Below are 19,910 nucleotides of genomic sequence, written 5' to 3'. Positions count from 1 at the left end.
TACAGTAACTACTGTAACTCCCAAGTGAGTGAGCTAGAAATTCTCCTTTGAAGTTCACTGATGCCGTGTCTGTTTTCTGTGAGCTCATATCTATGTAACACATGTTGCCTTTATTCTTTTAGAGATAGTCAAGTCAAGACTAAGGTGTAAACAAACATAGGCTGGTCCTGTGGTAAAGCTATGCTGGGCTGTTTGTTGTGCCAAGGCTAACACAAGTGTATGAATTTATATACTCCGAACAGCAAAGGAGATAGCATTTGTTTCTACTTTTTTATTTTACTTATTTTACTTACAATTTACTTTTTTATTTTACTAACATAGCAACATTGACAGCAGCCCCCATAGCATCCCTAGCAACTCCCCCGTCATTGATCAGACACAATGTCACATTTCCCATGTGTGCTAAACAATAAATGTTCAGTGTCAATCTAGTCTGTACCCCTCCAAAGGCAATTCTTCAGCATACTTATCCCTGTAGCCACAAGCGCCCGAACTTCCCACGTACAGGGAATAGAACATCATGGTAAGCCAAATGCACCCGCCATCCAAATAAGGAAAGAGACTGCTAGTTTGCATTGTTGCTGGCGACTGTTCTTAACCTGCCCTTGTTTTTATTTACTGTGGGTTTTGTGTGTTTAATTTGTTGTATTACATTGACTTTTATATTGTATTTGTATATTACTTTTAGCTTTAACTGCCTTGGTGCCTAGTTTGAGAGAGACACAATATAAATTTAAACCATAATGAATTCCATTCGCAATGTCTTGCCACTTCTTTTGCACAGAACTTACTGGACCATTGTCTACACACACACACACACACAGACACTTGCCATGTTGAGAACACCAAACACAACTCACTGATTTGAAAACCAGCTCACAACTTACTGCACACATATGATCTTGCTGATAGTTTAGTGAGAAAATTCAGAACCATTCCAATAATTTGGCTGCCAGAGTCAAAGGGCAAGATGGTACCTCCACAATTTTCAAGTGCAGAAGCCAACTAGAAAGCTGATTAATAAGTACTTCCAACACTGATGGTGGAACATCATTTTCTATCACACCTGAGGACAGCAGGCTAGTGTAGGGCACCCAGGAAAAGCCATATGACATGCTGTTCTATCCCTCAACCCCCCAGCACCCACCGCTAAAACAGATAAGATTACTCTTTTATTTAGCTGTGGAGTCATGCATCCCAGGGGGTTGGACTAGATAACCCCTGTGATACCTTCCAACTATTCTATTCTATTCTATTCTATTCTATTCTATTCTTATTAAGTAACTTGCTGATTTGTTTAGATATTTATTAGATACTTTCAAATAGATTCCTTTTTCCAATGTCACAAAGGTTGATGCACATTGTTTATGTGAAGGCTTAATCTTATGTGAGCCTCACCTTAATCTAGGTGGTTACTGAATATGATTATTAATTAAACAATCTGTGTCTTGAATTTTTGTTAAGTATTGCACTGTATTTTCTTTTTGGCAAAGAGCAGAAGAGAAAATGAGTTGTCCTATTGAATTTTCTGTGCCTACAAATGAACCATCTAATAAAAGAGGAGCAGGAGGTAAATCTGCCATAGATGTAGCCAGTAGGTGCTAACTATATTCTAGTTTAGATCTACCAAACTTTTTGCAGATTCTTCTCCAAAGGCATATCTCAGAACCGGCATGAATCTTTCTGGGTGACTGTAATCAACTAGTCACCTTAATGCATAGTTTTCCATTCAAATTTACAGCATGGACAACCTGGCAGATATTTGAAAGCTACATGGCTCAGAGATGAAACGTTAGCTTACACAGGGTAGAGATATTGAAGGAAGGTGATTGAGGAGCAGAAAGACAAAAAGTGTGGCACCCGAGGCCTCCATATCTTGTGAATTTACAGCACCAGACTGACAGTCGTATAAATGAGTGATGCTGTACGATGTTCTTTTCCAAGCATACTGTGCATCTGGCAGAGTGTCTTCAGTTTGTGCTGATGTGTCCAGAATTCAAATAATTTGATTCCTGGGTATGACAGGATTGGGAGCATAGTATTACCTTGAGAAAAGAGGCAGGAGAGACAGCTGTACCCAGCTTTCAATAAAGATACTGCATTAACAGCAGCTTCCTGTTTTACGCATGTCACCAAAAAGTCCATTAAGCTGACATGATATTACCCTTTTTTCCAAGGGCACAGAATTAAAAAGTAATACTGCTGGTAATACTCTCATTTTCCAACCATGACATTGAATAATGGAAGAAAATATTGAATAATGATGTGCTTTTCAAATAATGCTGTTGCTGAACACATCCAAAGAACAATATAATTCAGTATCAAATGTCCCAGTTTCCCAGTTTTATTTTTGTGGATCATGATGGGATGCTCTGATGATGTGACATTTTTAAAGACTTTTTCAAAAGGAGTGGAAGAAAGTGACATTTTCCTCTAATTTCTTCATTGATTTTCTGGTCTTTTTTTTCAAAAGGAGATCTGCTATCTATTTCTTTTTTCACGTTTGAAAACAACTTCTCCAATAATTTACACTCCGTTTTGTAATAAAATCATATGTTAAATAGTGAGGTGCTGTTTTTGAAGCAATCGCAATCCCATCATTCCCTGCTTCTTTCTCCTCCACACCACTGAAGAAGACTCAAGAGACAGCATGTTGGTGTAATGGTTATATTTATTGAAATATAGCATGAGATCTGCAAATCAAGAGCCAATTATTAAGTGAGGGCAGCTGAGTAGGAATTAGAAGGGACTCAGAAGAAGAAGAAGGCATAATACAGATTGTCTCCGCAACCTCCCAACAGTATAAAGGGGGGAGCACCCCACTCGCATCCCCTGGGCATGTCCACTGCTGCATACAGTAGCTTTTTAGCCAATAATTGGCTGTATCTCCCCAGCTTTGCCTGGTGAGCCTTGGGTTATGTGGAGGCTGAGCATATTCATCATGGTCCCACAGCGAAGTGTTCACTCTCGTGTACCTGTCTATCCCTATGGATGCCCCAGAGCCCACCTCAGCCTGTAGCTCAAGGGGTTGACTTGTGTGCCCACAACGTCATAAACCCTCGGGGTGGCCTTGTATGTCCATAAATTGTTCTCCTGCCCCACACCAAACACCACAGGAGGTGATCACTTCTTTCTCAAGGCATAGCTGTCAACTTTTCCCTTTTCTTGAGAGGAATCCTATTCGGAATAAGGGAATTTCCCTTAAAAAAGGGAAAAGTTGACAGCTATGCTCAAGCTAGTCTGAGAAAGGCCAAATTCTCTCCAGAAAAAAATAATTTGCTCACCATAACCTCATACTTCAGCACTTGAACCTTAACAACGGTCCTATTCATGCATCTTGCTCAGAGAGTAGCCACGACACCTCATATTTCTGCACTGGAGGACGGGTGATTTTGTTCGCCAAACTTGACAGTACAATTTGCCTTGTGTGATCTCATCCCTTGCCATCCTTCCTTATCTAACCTATATCTTATTTTTCTCTGGGGCACATACGTTGGGATATCTGGGCTTTCTTTAGAGATGTGTGGGTAAGATTGCTTGGCAGACACTCTTAGATTTTAAAAGGTCAATGAATAGTTGAGCTATTGTGCATTTATATAGGAGCAGCACTGTATATAGGAAGAAGGGCTGCAAAAAAAATGTTGGCCCATGCTGCCTACAATGCTTGCGAGGCCAATTGGGAAATAAATAATTAAAATGAACAAGCAACAACAACAAATCAGCCATGAGCCAGGCAGGAGAAGGCAAAAGAAGTGAGATGAGAGGCATAAAGTCTGATTTGTGAGGAGTCTGCACAAATTTGGTGGTAAGCCGGCAATTCAGCAAGGCTATCTGCCTGTCATATTAGAACAATTATCAATAGCACCATACCCATGGCAATTGACAGATGTTTTTAGAGTAGAAATGAAAGGCTTTAAATTGGTACTGACAGGTATACAACTAGACTTGACAAAGCCTTCATGGACAGCCAGAACTACTTTTAGAAAACAGCAGATTTTGCAGTTGTGCATAATGTTTTTGTCCATTCTATGCACTATGTAATATGTATGAATTATAGATTATCTGTATTAGGTTGAAGTATTACACAGAGACTAATATGGAAGTCCTGTCTGAGGGATTCCTATCCAATCCTGAGGAGGGGAGTACAGCTTAAACAGCTGTGCCAAAATTTCACTTAGCTGCTCAGCGGCCTCTTATCACAAACATTTTCTCAAAACCCATCAGACTTGTGCTTGCTACACTGGATTTATTTTAAATCATTTATAGCCTGCTCTTCATCACTAAACACACAGAGCAGCATCCACTAACAATTGTAGAACTCATGCCACCCCCCACAAAAAAATTAGGGGCGCTCTAAGGTTTAGTTAAAACCAAAAAATTTAACTGCTCTGCAAAATAGAAGCTGTGAAGGTCCTGTTTGGGTCTACTGAGGTAGAACATTCCAGAGGTAAAGGGGCCACAAACAGAAAATGCCTTTTGAGCATTGTCACTTTATGGTAGGGATATCAGTGGAAGGCTTCAGTTCTTGGGCAGGATTATGTGAAGGTTCTGGTATATGGATTATAACAATTCCGTGTGTGTGTGTGTGTGTGTGTGTGTGTGTGTGTGTGTGTATCATTAGCTTTGGTTGTGCTGTACATGAACAAAACCCATTATAAAATTATAAATAAACTTTCCAACCTTGTGTTTGATTAATCTGTGAGTTTTGCAGCTCAAGTAGATGGTTCTATTATTATTTTTTTGCAAACAAATGCTGGCAGGATTGTTCCCAGTTTCCTTAGAGCATCTCCAGATAATCAGTGAATGAATGCCTGAACTGTATTTAGTCCCTTAAGTTCCCATATAAAGAAATCAGTAAAATACAGTATACACTCTACATGCAATGAATAAGAGGAGCTAGCTATAGCATTATTAAACCCTTTGAGGGGGAAGGGAACAGTACTGAAGGAAATAGCACTCAACCTTTAAAGAACTCAAATAATATAAAATAAAAATTTAGGCTAAAATCCTAAACATACTTGTTATGGACTAAGCCTTACCAAACATAGCCAGTTTTACTTCCAAATAAGCATGTATCAGGTTGCATTGAGAGGGTTATTGAAACAACAGTGTGTTACTCTGCATGGGGAGAGGGTCATCTTGCAAACTCTCCCTGATTTCATCCTCTAATTGGCAGGAGTAATTCCAGTGACTGCCTCATTTAGAAATCTGTTTGAAACCTACCCTGTTTCTCCTAAAATAAGACATAGCCATAAAATAAGCCATAGCAGGATTTCTATGCATTTGCGAAATACAAGCCCTTCCCCAAAAATAAGCCATACCCCAAAAATAAGCCATAGTGACGTGGTACCTCCCATTAAAACAGCCTGGAGAGGTGTGGCTATGCAGCGTACCGATGCGACGCGGTTAAAATAAGACATCCCCTGAAAATAAGCCATACTGTGTTTTGTTGAGCGAAAAAAAATATAAGACAGTGTCTTATTTTAGGAGAAACATGGTATTACAAACAAACAAAAAATCTCAAGCAGCACAAATGTGGAGGAGAGAAAATTTATGCCACTCATTACCAATCATATCACAGGTAATATTCAATAGCCCACTCGTTACCATTCATATCACTTGATTGACACTCATACCATTACACTGCTTATATGTGGCAGTCACAAAAGCAAAAAAGTGAGGAAAATAGCATTTTCTATGGTGAGGATGGTTAGATTTATGTCATACCCTTCCAGCACACTTGCATTTCTCAGGGTGGCTTACAGAAAATAAAAACAATAAAACCAACATGTACAAAACAGCAAATTCAGTGGTTCAGCATCCCTGTTGTGTTTGTTGCACTAAAATCTGATTGGCTAGAAAAGCCACTAGTGTAATGAAATAAAAAATAAGGACAGATATCAAACCAGTCATTTTTTTAATTAAATCTGCAGGATCTTACTACACACAACAAATTATTAATATTGCCTAAGTTAATAAAATAGCTGGACAATTTCCCCCCCAATTAACATTTGTATAGAAATGAGTGGTGATATTTCTCACACTCAATGGCAGCAAAAGGCCTATCCTAAATTCTTGAAATGATTGCTTAGCATTGAAGACTGCAGTCTGGCATTAGTCACATGCCATTAAGTCCCACGGGCCTCACAAGTACTTAAACGTATAAAATAGGGCGCATCTGATGCAGCACTGCAGCCAAAGGTTGTACTTTTCATTCTCAAATGGGGAAAACTGGTTTCCATGCAAAAAGAAGCATTCTTTCCACATCCAGAACTTAAAAGAACGGGAGTCCCATTTTGCTTGCTCCCCTCCCCACCTCCTGACATTATACCATCTTGCATTAATGTTGGGAACATGGTCTAAATAGTGTAAACAGAAAGGAAGAAAAAAAAACCCAAACCCATTTTGTTGCACAACCTAGTCTGCAAGTGTCGAAGCCATAATATTGGTTTACATGTCACTACTATATTTCCAGTCAAGAGAATCCATTGTTATTTTATATTGTTTCCCCAGCTTCCACCATCACTTCAGAAAATGTCAGTTTTATCACCAAAGCACGAATGCAAACAGAAATCCACCTGCCTGCTACTGTTCCAGTCCCCAGTCTGCAATTGTACATGATGAGGTGCCTGTATATTCTGTTGTATTTCCCCCTTTCCTTAGACAAAGCACATAGATGTTGTGAGTGATAATCTCCTCACCACAGCTAGGTATTTGTGTCACCCGTGAGATGGATTTGGAGACCATGAGGCACAAGTGAGCTATATCATCCCATTGATCTTAGTCCACTCATAGATGTCCTGCTCACAGACTATGTCTGAGTTGATGAGAAGGTATCTGTCACCGACACAAAAGTGTTTCTGGCAAGCGGCGCACTTGAAGCATTCCAGGTGGTACACTTTGTCTTTTACTCGCATCGTCATCTCATAGGCCCGGATCCGCTTGTCACAGGAGGCACAGAGGCCATCTTGGCCGAAAAGCCTTTAGAGAGGGGAAAAGAAATTCAATAACCTTCAGGATGGAGTCAGATTATCAAATGTATTTCTAACTGTGTAAAGTACAAGGAATGTTGCTTGCTCATTTGGCTGTGTTTTGTGAAGGCAAAATAGCTTTGTGTAGAAGGACACCCAGAAATTTGTGAAGGGAGAAAGAGAAATAGATAAGGTGAAGGAGGATTATAATGCTCTCATGATGATTGCTAGTTCTTATTCCCCCCCCCCCCCCAGTCTGTTGATTGAAATATTGGCTTTTGTCTGAATATGGATTTGTAAGTAACAAAGATGCATTTGTAGGTTCTTTCTAATAAAAGCATGTTGAAGGTCATAGAACCAGTTTAATAAAAATGAATTACAGCGGATTCTGTGATGTGCTAGAAATTCTAGTGCAAATCCAAAAGTTTTATAGGATCCTTTATTTTAGCACAGGCATAGGTAACATGTTACCCTCCCGATAATGTTGGATGACCACTTCCATCAGAACCAGCCACCATGGCCCATGGTCAAGAGATAATGGCAGTTGTAATCCAACAATTTATGGAAGGCACCATGATGACTAAACCTGTTTTAGCATATTGCAGCCTCATGAAGACACCCCCATAGAGACCACCATTATGGTGCTATGTTTTCAAAGGTTTATCAGTTTAACGTGCAAGATACATATTGATAGCATATGCTTCCAGATAATTAATTAATTTAGGCTACCTCCTGCTGAGTTTGTAAAAATCTAGTTTAATATTCCAGTAAATGATCATATATTGTACTGGGAAGCAGAGGCCAATATAAACTTGCAATGTTTTTGCAATCACACACATTTCAGAAAGGGCTTGTCAGTTTCCAATTCTGTGCTCATCGTACAAAAAGCAGACTGCTTGGTTTTTGGAATACAATCCCTAGGAAGAAAATTATCATCATTTCCCTGGCCCTCCAGGAGATGTCACTGTTCATTGCTTCCTAGTCACTGTAACAAGTGCTACATATGGATTCTTTTTTTTTTTAAGGTGGACCCAAAGAACCACCTTGGAATGCATCACTTGTGATAGAGGATTAAAAAGAGGAAGAGGGACTGTTTTAAAACAGACACACGCACACACACACACACACACACACACACACACTACCAGGCAATGTAGGCTTTTACATTTAAATTACAGATGTGGGAAATGCCAAAGCCAATTTAACGGCCCGTGTCTATGAAATTCTTCATTAGCAGACACAGATAATTAACACATTATGCTGTGAAAAGACGGAACACATCCAATTACAAGGCACAGAAAATGCATTAATTTAACAGCCCATATTTTCTGCCATTACAGTGAGAAAATATTCAGCTAGTGGAAATAGGGCTGAATTCTTTTCAGGATGTTGCACGTACACTGGTGATTTACTGCATATTATTACTTTACGCAAATACAGTCCTACTCAAGCACAACTGCTACTAGAAAAAGCTCTGAAGTGGGATAATTGGGTAGGTTAGCACTTTATTCCTCTCCATTGCCCACTGACACACACACACACACACACACACACATACACGTGAATTTTTTGAGGATGTTAAATACACCCAGCTATAAATAAAGTATTCCCCCCATGGCTTCATGGAATCACACATATCGTACAAAAGAGATGGCAAACAATCAAGATCCTTGAATTGTAGAAGAACATAGTTATTCTTTTATTCACAACTAATGGGGGGGGGGGATATCATTGATGCTATTTTTAAAAGTAGAAAATCCAGACAGGATCCTAAGAAAAATTAACTGTGTGTACATAGTGTTTTATGAATAGTGATGGAAGGATCCATCAATTCCAATTCTCTTAGTTGCTGATTTTTCCAATCTTAATTCCAATTTTCCACATTTCTGCAGCAATTTGTGACTTTTTTAATTACAAAAAAAATCCTCGTGGAAATTATTAAGCGTTTTAGAGTAATTTTTTCCTAATAAACATATTTTGTATGCACACATTTTTGCAAGCAATTTCTCCTCATATATTGCACACACACACACACACACACACACACTCACAAAACATGTGTGTGTGTGATTTTCAGTTAAATGTTCATTTTTTGGCACATTTCCCCCTAATGTATGCATTTTTGCACACATTTTTTGGTTATATAACTGCATCACAAAATTGGGAGAAGTGTGAATTTTAAAGAATGGCTGCGCTTGAATTCTCATATTGTTCCGGAAAGTGTGGAATTTGATAAATTTGGCTTTAAATATGAATGCAACTGACTTTCTCCCCCATCCCTAGTTATGAACACTAGTTTTACAACTCTTTACAGTTCATTCAGCCCAAGGTTACACCCAATTCAGGAAAAGCACATGTTTAGGTGCCTGATTTTAAACCTTTGGACTGGTAATGTGCCTACCTGTGATGCTGGCATAGTTCTTCCTCCTTTCCCCTTACCATGCCATATTGTGTCTCAAACCTCAGTAGTCAGCCTACAGAGTGGAGACTTGCATAAGACTGGACAGCAATTTGTGGAGAAGGTTCTCTGAGACCTACCCTGTGCAGCCTCCCCAAGTTCTCCCCTGCCTCCTCATTTTAACTGACAAGGAGCTTATCCAGACTTGGCTTTGAGACTAGTCAGTTTCCAACTACTGTATCTTATACCTCTTCTGTGCAGACTGAGCCCAGTTCTTGTACCAGAGTTTTGAGCGAAGACCTAGCTTCATTTTTAAAAGGAAGGAAGGAAGGAACGGAAGGGAGGGAGGGAGGAAGGGTAATGTAATGGTGGCTGGCATACCTGAGATAGTCTCTTCGGCACAGTTTCCTGCCCAGTTTATAATATAGCCGCCTTCCCACTTCTCCAAGTCTGCACCCACACAAGTCACAGCTAAGGCAGTCTTCATGCCAGTACTGGTCGATGGCTTTCAGGAAGTAACGGTCCCCAATGTTCTGCTGGCAACCTCCACATGTTAACAGGGAAGGAGGGATTTGGAGCACCTCATCCACTGGCTCCCTGGTGGAAAGAGACAGCCTTTAGAATACACTAATCCAGCCAAACCAACCAACTAACTCATAGTCCAATCAGTAAATCTTCAGTCTGATTTTTCTCCCGTTGTTAATTTAAATTAATTTTAATTTTATATACTGCCCTTCATCAAAAGACAACACAGTATTATGTGGATGTTATATTAAAGCATGGCATAATATCCATACAATACAAAAGGTAAAACAATTACATAAATGCAATTCATAATAAGAAATGTACAGCAAAAGAGACACAATTTCATCCCAGCAATAAGCTCTACAATTCAACCCCTATAGAATAGAATACAGAAGCCTCACATTCCATAATGTAAGATCCCCAGTGGAAAATGGACGGTGACCTGCACAACCTCTTGCCTTTACACATAGCTAGCAAATGTATGGAGGGAAAGCTCAATTTATATAATTTATACTAATGTAAATTCTAGCCTATTTCAGTGAAAAATATTGGAATGAATATATATATATGTATATATATATATATATATATATATATATATATATGCAGAATATATATGGTGCCCTAACATATTTTCTTTTAATTAATGTAATTAATTAATTTGCAATACTTAATATACCGACGAAAATGGAAAAAGAATTTGTTTGGATTACTTTTGTTTTGGTCCAAATTCAATCCAACATCTATTACAAATAATATCTACGTGGAGCTGTAATTAACACACTGCAAACTTGTGTCCGAAAGGATTCCCCCACCCCTACCTACCCCATGAGTCCTGTGGCAATGAATTTGTGTACGGTATAAAGAAAAACTATAAGTAGCCAAATCATTAAGTAATTAATATTTTATTAAGTCTTTAAGAAAAACTGTAGCTGTTCAATTTGTTTCCCTTCCCTACTCTGCTACATATATCAATGTTTTCACTGCTGCGATGAATATTTTACAATATTTTAATAACACTTGTAAATAATACCATACAGGTATGATACCTTGACCATCAATATTCATATGACACTTGAATGTGAAGAGTTATTTAGCGCCATAGTCTTACAACAACTGTGTGAGACTGGTAACTTTTATACCCATTTCACAGCTTAACCAGTGTAAAGTACGCTGCCTTGCCAGTGTCCATTTAGCAGATCTACTGCTGAGCCAGGACCATGGCTGCAATCCTTTGCACACTTACCTGGGAATAATCCCACTGAACATACCGGGACTAATTTCTGAGTAAGCATGTGCAGAATTGCACTGCATGTCATCAAATGATATGGGGAGTCTTCAATGACATGTGCTGGTAAGTACAGGGTTTTTCCCAGGTAGGTTTTCTCTGATATTTATTTTGTTATTTATTTATTGAATTTATACTACACCCTTCCTCCCTAGGGCAGCCGTTGTAGTTGATATTATGTGCAAATGAAGATGAGAAGGCTAGAAAATGAGTATAGCCCCATGCTTCAGAATACTGAATGTTATTAACCACTTCCTCCAATAGGAACCATAGGTATTGAGTGCTGACAGGAGTGAGGCCAAAATGGTGAGAAATAAGATATTGGTGTGCTTAGGAAAACTGAGATTTGCATAATTTAATTTTAAAAAAAAATCTATGGGGGCAGTTTCTTAAAAAATGCCCAGCAAGGAATGAGCATGTTCAGTAACCATAGAATGATGAGTGCAAATTCCAAAAGAAAACAGAGTTATGGAATGCCCTACTTTTCCACCTTATGGCGTACTGGAAGATTGTTTCACTAGCTGGCTGGCACACTGAACCACAATACCTCAATTAGGGCCAATGACATACTTCAACATTTTGCTGTAGGCCCAACGGGAGTCCATATATATCAGTAATTTGTAATAATTCCTGATTCCAAGGTAGAACCACTCTGTTATTGAGACTCAAGAACTCCTTAAAAGGTCTTGTAGCCTAAAACGTTTGGAGTGCACCAGGTTGGAAAGGCAAATTTAAAGCAAGGGCATTTATCATTTGCCCCTGCCTATGTAATGAGGGCGCTTTTCAAATGTTACACCTGCACCCTGAACCTGACCGCAGTGTGGGAGATGGTTTTGTGTTAATGGCCCCCACAATTAGCTTTGCCCACCTGATTGCCTTATTATAGCAATGTCTTCCAATAAGCTCATCAAAAGAGAGCCCACTGTCCAGCTGTAATATTTAAAAAGATGCAATGGGCAGAAGTATCTTCAAGGCTTTTCCCCATATGCATTTGTCTGTGGACTGCAATAGGTTTTTTTTGTGAGTTATTCAGTCCTGTACTAACTTGAGTTTATAGGAAAGAATAAACAGAAAACTCTTTGAGTCTAGGTCCTTATGCCATCAAAATGGCACCATGCATGCATCAGGTTTGCAGAAGTCAAAGCGTCTTCATGGAAAAAACCACTTAGGGCTGTAGGAACCACCTTCCCAAACAATGGGCATGGAATGCTTACTGATAGTTGGAATCAGCAGATCCTGGTTGTTAATAATAGTCATCTTTTGGGTTTTTTTTCAGAGACCGCTAACAAGAGTGACACCATATACATATGGGAAGATTCAGCTCCAAATTATTCACTGTAGCATGGTATTATCAAGAAGTAATGCACTTTTCACCAGGGAAAAATATTATTTGGGGCGGGGGGTGGGGTGGGACAAGGTAAAATAATGACTGGATAAAATAAGAGAGAGGAGAAAAGACATTTCTTAATGTAAACGTATTATCTCCCTGAAAGCTTCTTTGTTCCCTGGATATTCCATTTTGCAATTGCTGTTGAGAATTATTCCCAGCGAAACGCCAGCAGCCTGCACAGTCAGCAACTCACAGCAAGATATTTTAGCACATGCTTAACCTTAAGCTCATAAACATTGCCACTGAGGAAAAATAAAACCCTCACATTTTCAAAGTTAATCACGTGATTTACTGGCTTACGTTATGCCTCTTGCTCAAACCATTAACAACGTTCAGGCGTCCTTTTGCCTTTTTGCTCAAGACAGTTTTTATGCTAAATAAGTTCATTTGAGTCTCTCTCTCTCACACACAGACACCACTTACTCTACATATGAATGATCATAATGCAGGATAAGCGTTTGGAACTAAATTCAAATGTACATTCTAGTCAAGGTAGATGCAAAATTGGCCTTACAGATCTCTCTAAGTGCAAACCACTTAAAGTCTGTAAAAAGGCCCACTGGAACTTCCCAGTTAAAAGTTATGTGACACAGTGTTGCCAATAAGAGATAACTGCAGTGCAGGCCTTGACAAGTCCAAGGTGTTCCCATTCCTGCTACACATACCTCCCACCAGCAACTCCATAACCCCAGACTGGATCCAGTTTGGGTAAAAACCTGAGGTAAAAGCTTTCTCTCCCCTGCCCCAATTCCCAATGAAATCCTAGTCCACCAGCACCCATCTAATTTGGCATCCTCATATTCAACTTAAAAAAATAATAAAATAAAATAAATAGAAGCAGGCACTTTCCCATTCAGATCACAGTCAGATGCTGACTTTCAGTTGAGACGCTACTCCTCTGAGGTAGTCTGGGTAGCCATATTCTCTCAGTTGAAGGTAGGCATTTCCTCCTTTCTCAGCCAAATCTGTGTGACGAGAAGGCTATGTCTCACCCACCCTGCTCCTGATTTTTCTTTAATCCCTGTTTACCAACTGGTACAATAGATTCCCAAATGCTCACAATAACAACAGCTAAATTCTAAGGCAACGAGAGGACTTACATGTTACACTCAAGGAATAAGTAAGCTGTGTTACTGTATCTCTCTAGGCTCTCAAAAGCAATCTCATAAGAAACAAGAATTTCACATAATGAAAAATGATTCAACTGCCTCAAAAACGCTATTCAAAGAAGTAAAACTTTCTCAAGCCGTATTTATCTGAAAAATAAATACGGCTGAATCTTGTCTACTTAAAGCTTGAAAGATGATCAAGTTCTCAAGACATTTCATGCTAAATCTTGATTTGCCGTTATGAAGTAACACCCCCTGATTCCGTACCCATATAGCAGTGTGCATGGGCGTACCCAAGGGGAGGGCAGGAGGGGGCACCTGCCCCCCCAGAAGCAAATAATAATAATAATTAAATGGTTATCAGCAGCCTAAAAGGAAAAAAAGCTCTCCTAAAAAGCTACCGGTCTTTCTCCCCCTCCCAAAATCTAAATAACAATTGAGCTCTGCCGACCGGCAGCCGGCCAGTGTGTGTGTGTGTGTGTGTGTGTGTGTGTGTTTTGCACCGGCTGATCGTTGCAAAGGAGCTTTGGAAACAGTTCCCTTGCATGGTGAGTTGCGATGGCTGAGGATCCTAGGAAACTGAGTTTTTCAGCCATTTGGGGGCTTTTCCTGTTTTTTGAAGCTGTTTTTGTTTGCTGTTTACATAATATGGTCAGTAATCTAAAAACGAACTGAACCCCTAAAAAACGGGGCATTCCTCACCCCCAAAAAAGGTCAACAACTTTGAGCTGAACCCCCCAAAACGGGGGTAGATCACTGCTGAAAGTAGATCACAGTCTCTTGGGAGTTGGCCACCCCTGGTATAAGACATGTAACTAGAATAAAAATTTAAAAAAAATTCAAGCAAATAATTGTAATAACTACCGTAATAAAGCACTGCTATAATTATATATAATTTTCCTAAAATTTTGGTTTCATTCGCCTTTCTGTGCTGAAATGTCACAACCTGAATGACCATGGCTTGCCCCCCCCCCCCTAGTTTTGATCCTGGGTACGCCCATGGCAGTGTGGGTGTGCTACTGAATTGTTTCACTATTCACAGCTGCTATTTCTGCACACAAATCTATTTTAAATGTTTTAGCACACTAGTCTTTTATGGAGAATGCTGTCAGTGAAGACAGTAGCAATTTATTTCAGAAAGAACAGAGTTATTTTGTTGTTGTTCATGACTTGTCATGACTTGTCATGAAAGCAACCATATATTTAAAAATGCATAGGATTAAGAAAAGAGGTGTGGGAGTTCCTGAACTAATACCCAGAAACTATCTCCAAGGTATCCTACAAGTCTGCATAAACAGGCACAGGAAGGTTTTGGTTTGCACAACTGTTGTGCAGTTTGGAATGGTTCTTTAAGACAAGTTTCATGTCCTTTTATCCCAAAACAATGAGGGACATTTACAATAGTGGGAGGAGGAAATGTTCATAATAAACTTTATGTTCTGGAATGCTGTATGCCATAACGATACACTGAAAATAGGTGTTAGCTGAATCTCAAGCCCTCTCCTTTGCGGCAGTTTTGAAATATTAACAGCACAATCCTATACATGTCTACTCAAAATTAAGTCCCACTGAGTTTTCAGAGGGTTACACTTAAGTAAATGGATATATAGGGCTGCAGCCTAAAATATGAATAAGGAGCTTTAACAAAGCAGGGGGAAATAGGAAACAGAGCAACTGTAAGATATGCACAATGTTTCAATCGGTACATATGATACAGTATATGAAAAACCGGGAGATGAGGCCAGCAACTGATTCTTACCACACTTAATATAAGAGTAAATTCAATTGAAATTAATATAACCTACGGTATTTCTCGGAAAGCAGAGACAGACTGGTCTGCAACGCTTTCCAACTCTGATCGAAAACCTATGCACCGTTTTCTGCATGTGGATTCATTTTACAGTATTTCTGTGGTACTTACAGTACAATTCTAAGAGTGCCTATTCAAAAGAAACCCCTATTGAATTCAGGGGTGCTTGGTCCCTGATAAGAAGGGTTATAATTGCAGCCTTAAGCCTGTATAACCGAGCACAGAATCACATCCTGGTTTTTTTTCTTGATACCTCATGGGAACAACTGACAGTTGAATTAAATATACACATATATTTAATTAAGTAAGTAGGGACATTAAAAGTTAAAATAAGATTTTCTTGCTAGAATACCACAAAGCTACTGTGATCTAGACAAATAAAATATGACCACCCTAAAAAGAGGCATATAGCTTGAATCCTACATCTGTTTACTCTGAAGCAAGTCCCACCAAGTTCAATGGGACAGGTAAGTGTGTAAACTTTAAAAGCCCAGTTCAATAGCAGTGCTAGTGATACAGCAAATTAATCACCTCTGCAACTATATATACCTGCATTTGTTTGAGAGTAAAGCAAGATCATCATGGTAAGAAGTCTACCAGGAAATCCAAATTCTATACAGTACTAACTTAAACATTTATTTATTTTTACTTCTTTAACAGCTAAGGCTGGGTGTGTGAGTGACAGCAACCACTCCCCCCTCTTCTGATCTCGCTTGTGGCTCATGCACAGAAACTCACTTGCTGGACATTTTGTTCCAAGTTTCAAACTGGTGGTTTGCATTATGAAAATGTGGAAGTTGTGCGCCAGCACACACGCATCTGATAACAACCTTGACCTTTCTAGTCTAATCAGCCAGTGTGTAGCCGGGCAGGGAGGAGAAGAAGAAAGAGAGGCACTGCAGGCAAACTTGGGCTTTTGTAAAACTGGAGTCTCCCTATATCCCTATCCCTGTGAAGCCACTTTCATCAGCATCACCTAATCTGCAGGACCTGATGCAAAGGCGTTTGCGACCCTAAATGCTCGCTCCTTTCTCCCCTCCCCACTCCCGCCCTCAGCAGGAGCTGGATAGGAAATCTGGTGGCTCTGGTAATTAATTGGCCTCCAACTCAAAATGGGGAACTTGCCTGTGGCTCTGGGTTTCAGTTACCATCCCCGCAAGTAGCAGGCAGGCTGGCTGGCTGGCTGGCTTAGTGCGAGAGCCTAATGAGCTCTTCCCTAGTCCTTGCTGCACAGTCCATCCGTATTCATAACGTGATCGCGGTACAGGGACTGGATCGGGATGGGGAGAGCGGGGTCTCTGAAACACACCTAGTAACCTGGAGAAAGGAAGATGCAGCCCCATCGTATTTATTTCTGTCTCTCTCCAAATGGCACTTTCTGTTAAGCCAGCGCTAATAATAATAATAATAATAATAATAATAATAATAATAATAATAATAATGGTCATTATTCTCTCCCCCCCCCCACAACAAGCCAGACCCCCTCTAGCCCACGGATTGCCCAGAATCCGTCTCCATTCCAAGGCAAAGTTGGCCCTAGCTCTGGAGATGCGAAGCTGGAGGGGACTTGGGGGAGGGGGTATAGCCAGGAGAGGAGGTCACTTACTCGGAGGGCTCGAGGCTTTTCCTTTCGATGGCCGAGGACATTGGCAGCTCCGGGGTCCTTTGTAGTTCGCCGGTGGGTTGGTCTGCGCCGAGATCTGCCCCCACAAAGGCTGCCTGCTCCTGAATGCCTGCTCGCTACCCGCGGCAGAGTGGCACCTCCGCCCCCCTCCCGCTCCCCAAGGACATTCGCAGGATTTCCTCCTGTAGCACCAGAGAGAGAGAGAGAGAGAGAGAGAGAGAGGTGGGTTGATGCGTGTGCTGGATGCTGCTCCTGCGACGATGCCTCTCCTGCAAGCGAGCGCGCCTAGCTAACCCTTAGGATCTAACCTCCCATCCTGGCTGCGCCGACGCTCCTCCTGCTCAGGGGGCGCGAGCGACCGGGGCAGAGAGAGGCTGGAGCTGCTGCTGCTGCTGCCGATTGCTCCGCGCCGCCGTCTCCCGAGCTGTCACTGCTGCTGCTGCGTTGGATCCCGGAGTCTCCTCTGCTGCTTGCCTTAGGTTTGCTGCCTGGGCAGCTCCGGGCGCGCTCGAGAGAGGGGCTCCTGCTCCGCAGAGGCAGCTGCCAACATCTCCACCAACAGCACCATCACCATTATAGTCGAAGTTGCTGCTGCTGCTGCTATTATTACCCCACTACTGCTGCTACTACTATTATTATTGAAGCTGGCTCCGCGGTCTGTCCTCTCTGGTTTCACATCCTCTTTCCTGCTCACGATTCAAATACAATAGAAGGAAATGACACTTAAAGAGACAGCTGTCTATTTCTTAACTGGGCTCCTGGGGATTCAAGCAAGCCCGAACAGCAGCATCTCTCACGACTGAGTTGTCTCCTTAAAGGGCCAGTCTCTCTCTCTCTCTCTCTCTCTCTCTCTCTCTCTCTCTCTCTCTCTCTCTCTCACACACACACACACACACACACACACACGGGGGGGGGGGGAAGGCTAGGACTCTGCTTAAAAAAAGGAGTGTGCTGGTGTCTTTTTAATTGGACCATGCAACCATTTGCTAGCAAATCAAGCTCATTGAAAGTTGCCTAATAGGTTAGGTTCAGGTTTAAGTGCCCAGAGATCAAAAGTGTGTCCGTGGGAGGACACATAAAACTGAAGAATAATTATCTTCCTACTTCAAATCTCATGAAGCGTATTGAGTTTTGCTGATCATTTGCTGGTCCTACAGCTTGAACATGGATGACCACTTGACAAATTCACTGCATGAAAGTGAGTGACAGGCTAGAATAGGAAGCAGTGTTTCTGCCTATCATCTATCTACCTATCTTCAAGTTCAAATAGATATACCTTCAAAAGGACGTGGATAAAGGAATGAGCAAACGCCTAGGAACAAGTAATGGAAACAGCTCTGTCACAATCTTTTCCAGCCTCTCTCAACAACCCCTCTTCAGGCAAGATGATTCAGTCACACAGTGAAGTGATCTGCAATGTTTATAAAATTAAGCTTCACTGTAAAAGTACAGTCACAGCACCACTTTGTAAGCATGCCTGTCAACTAGATGAGGCTGTCTGCTTTGGTGATTCCAATATAAGTGAAGAAAAAGACCAAAAGTTGTTAGTGGAAAAAATACCAGACAATCTCCTGATATTTATTTATTCCCTACACAAAACCCTCCACAAAAAATAAAGACACCCATTTACAATTGCTTAACTACATTCAGCCCCTTGAGCTTCCATTCAAAGTACTGGGGAATAATGGCAGGACCTCCTCTAAAGGCCAGTGGCTCCAGATGTACAAAGCTCTCTTGTGGGCTTCACTGGGCATTGGGTCTGGCCCTAGTGCCTCTTTGTTTGCTTCAGCCAGCAGATCATTAGGAAACAGCTGGTGTTTAGGTAATGGTGCTCCCGGAGCCTTCACTTTCTGGAAGTTCTTCCCCATTAATTGCAGACATTTGTGGGTACTCAGGAATGAAGGAGTGAATAGGTCAAACTAGCTAACATCCATTTCATGTAAATATAGAGTCTGGTCTGATTGCATGATTGTGCCAGATAACCATTCATAGTATCTCCTCCACTACAAGAACAAAACATTTGCACAACTGTTGAAAACCAGCTGCAAGCCAGTGGTGGAGAGGTATGCTCATCAAAAGGAAAAGGTACCCCGCCCTGACCATTAGGTCCAGTCGTGGACGACTCTGGGGTTGCGGCACTCATCTCGCTCTATAGGCTGAGGGAGCTGGCATTTGTCCACAGACAGCTTCCCAGTCATGTGGCCAGCATGACTAAGCCACTTCTGGTGAAGCAGAGCAGCGCACAGAAATGCCGTTTACCTTCCCACCAGGGCAGTACCTATTTATCTACTTGCACTTGACGTGCTTAGATTGATAGGCTCATCAACAGGCATCCACTATTGCCAGTTTTCTAGTACCCTCAATGTGCATTTTCACCTTCACTTTCAAAACACGCACAAGGTGCCATTTATACACTACACCGTGTGATTAAAGAATATCCACTTAGTGGGAAATGTTTCAGAAAATGCATGTGAGACATCTCAAGTATAAGCATATAAGCATATATAAGACATCTCAAGTATAAGCATATAAGCATATATACAACAACAACAACAACAACAACAACAACAACAACAACAACAACAACAACCAAATATGGACCATTCCTCGGTTTACTACTGATAAACAGAAGAATTCCCCATATCAGATCCTGGCCAGGGTCAGTGTTTCCTTTAGGCAGGGTGAGGCAATTCAGACAGCACATGCTTGGGAGGTAGGGAGCAGTGGGAGGCTCTGGCAGACAGGGCTGTGTGCCACATGCCCTGCAGTGCAACACCTAAGTGAGCTTGCTGCTG

General features: G+C 41.0%; 1 protein-coding gene across 1 annotated transcript; it reads right to left on the bottom strand.

Annotated features, from left to right (window-relative positions):
* Positions 1–5,900: 5,900 nt before the first annotated feature.
* Positions 5,901–17,718, bottom strand: LMO2 (LIM domain only 2). The gene is made up of 3 exons (XM_033150067.1): positions 17,098–17,718; positions 9,751–9,966; positions 5,901–6,981 (listed from the first exon to the last, which is right to left on the bottom strand). The coding sequence occupies exons 1-3, from the start codon at positions 17,136–17,138 to the stop codon at positions 6,762–6,764; spliced, it is 477 nt and encodes a 158-aa protein (XP_033005958.1). The 5' UTR covers positions 17,139–17,718; the 3' UTR covers positions 5,901–6,761.
* Positions 17,719–19,910: the final 2,192 nt, after the last annotated feature.

The sequence above is a fragment of the Lacerta agilis genome, chromosome 1, assembly GCF_009819535.1.
Source record: "Lacerta agilis isolate rLacAgi1 chromosome 1, rLacAgi1.pri, whole genome shotgun sequence".
Lineage (NCBI taxonomy): Eukaryota > Metazoa > Chordata > Lepidosauria > Squamata > Lacertidae > Lacerta > Lacerta agilis.
The sequence above is the reverse complement of the archived record's forward strand: the minus strand, read 5'-3'. Positions and strand labels throughout refer to the sequence as shown.

Coding starts and splice junctions, on each gene's coding strand:
- LMO2 (XM_033150067.1), bottom strand. CDS start 17,138: ATGTCCTCGGCCATCGAAAGGAAAAGCCTCGAGCCCTCCGA. Junction 9,967..17,097: donor AAAAGCCTCGAGCCCTCCGA/GTAAGTGACCTC, acceptor TCTTTCCACCAG/GGAGCCAGTGGATGAGGTGC. Junction 6,982..9,750: donor TGCCGAAGAGACTATCTCAG/GTATGCCAGCCA, acceptor CCCTCTCTAAAG/GCTTTTCGGCCAAGATGGCC.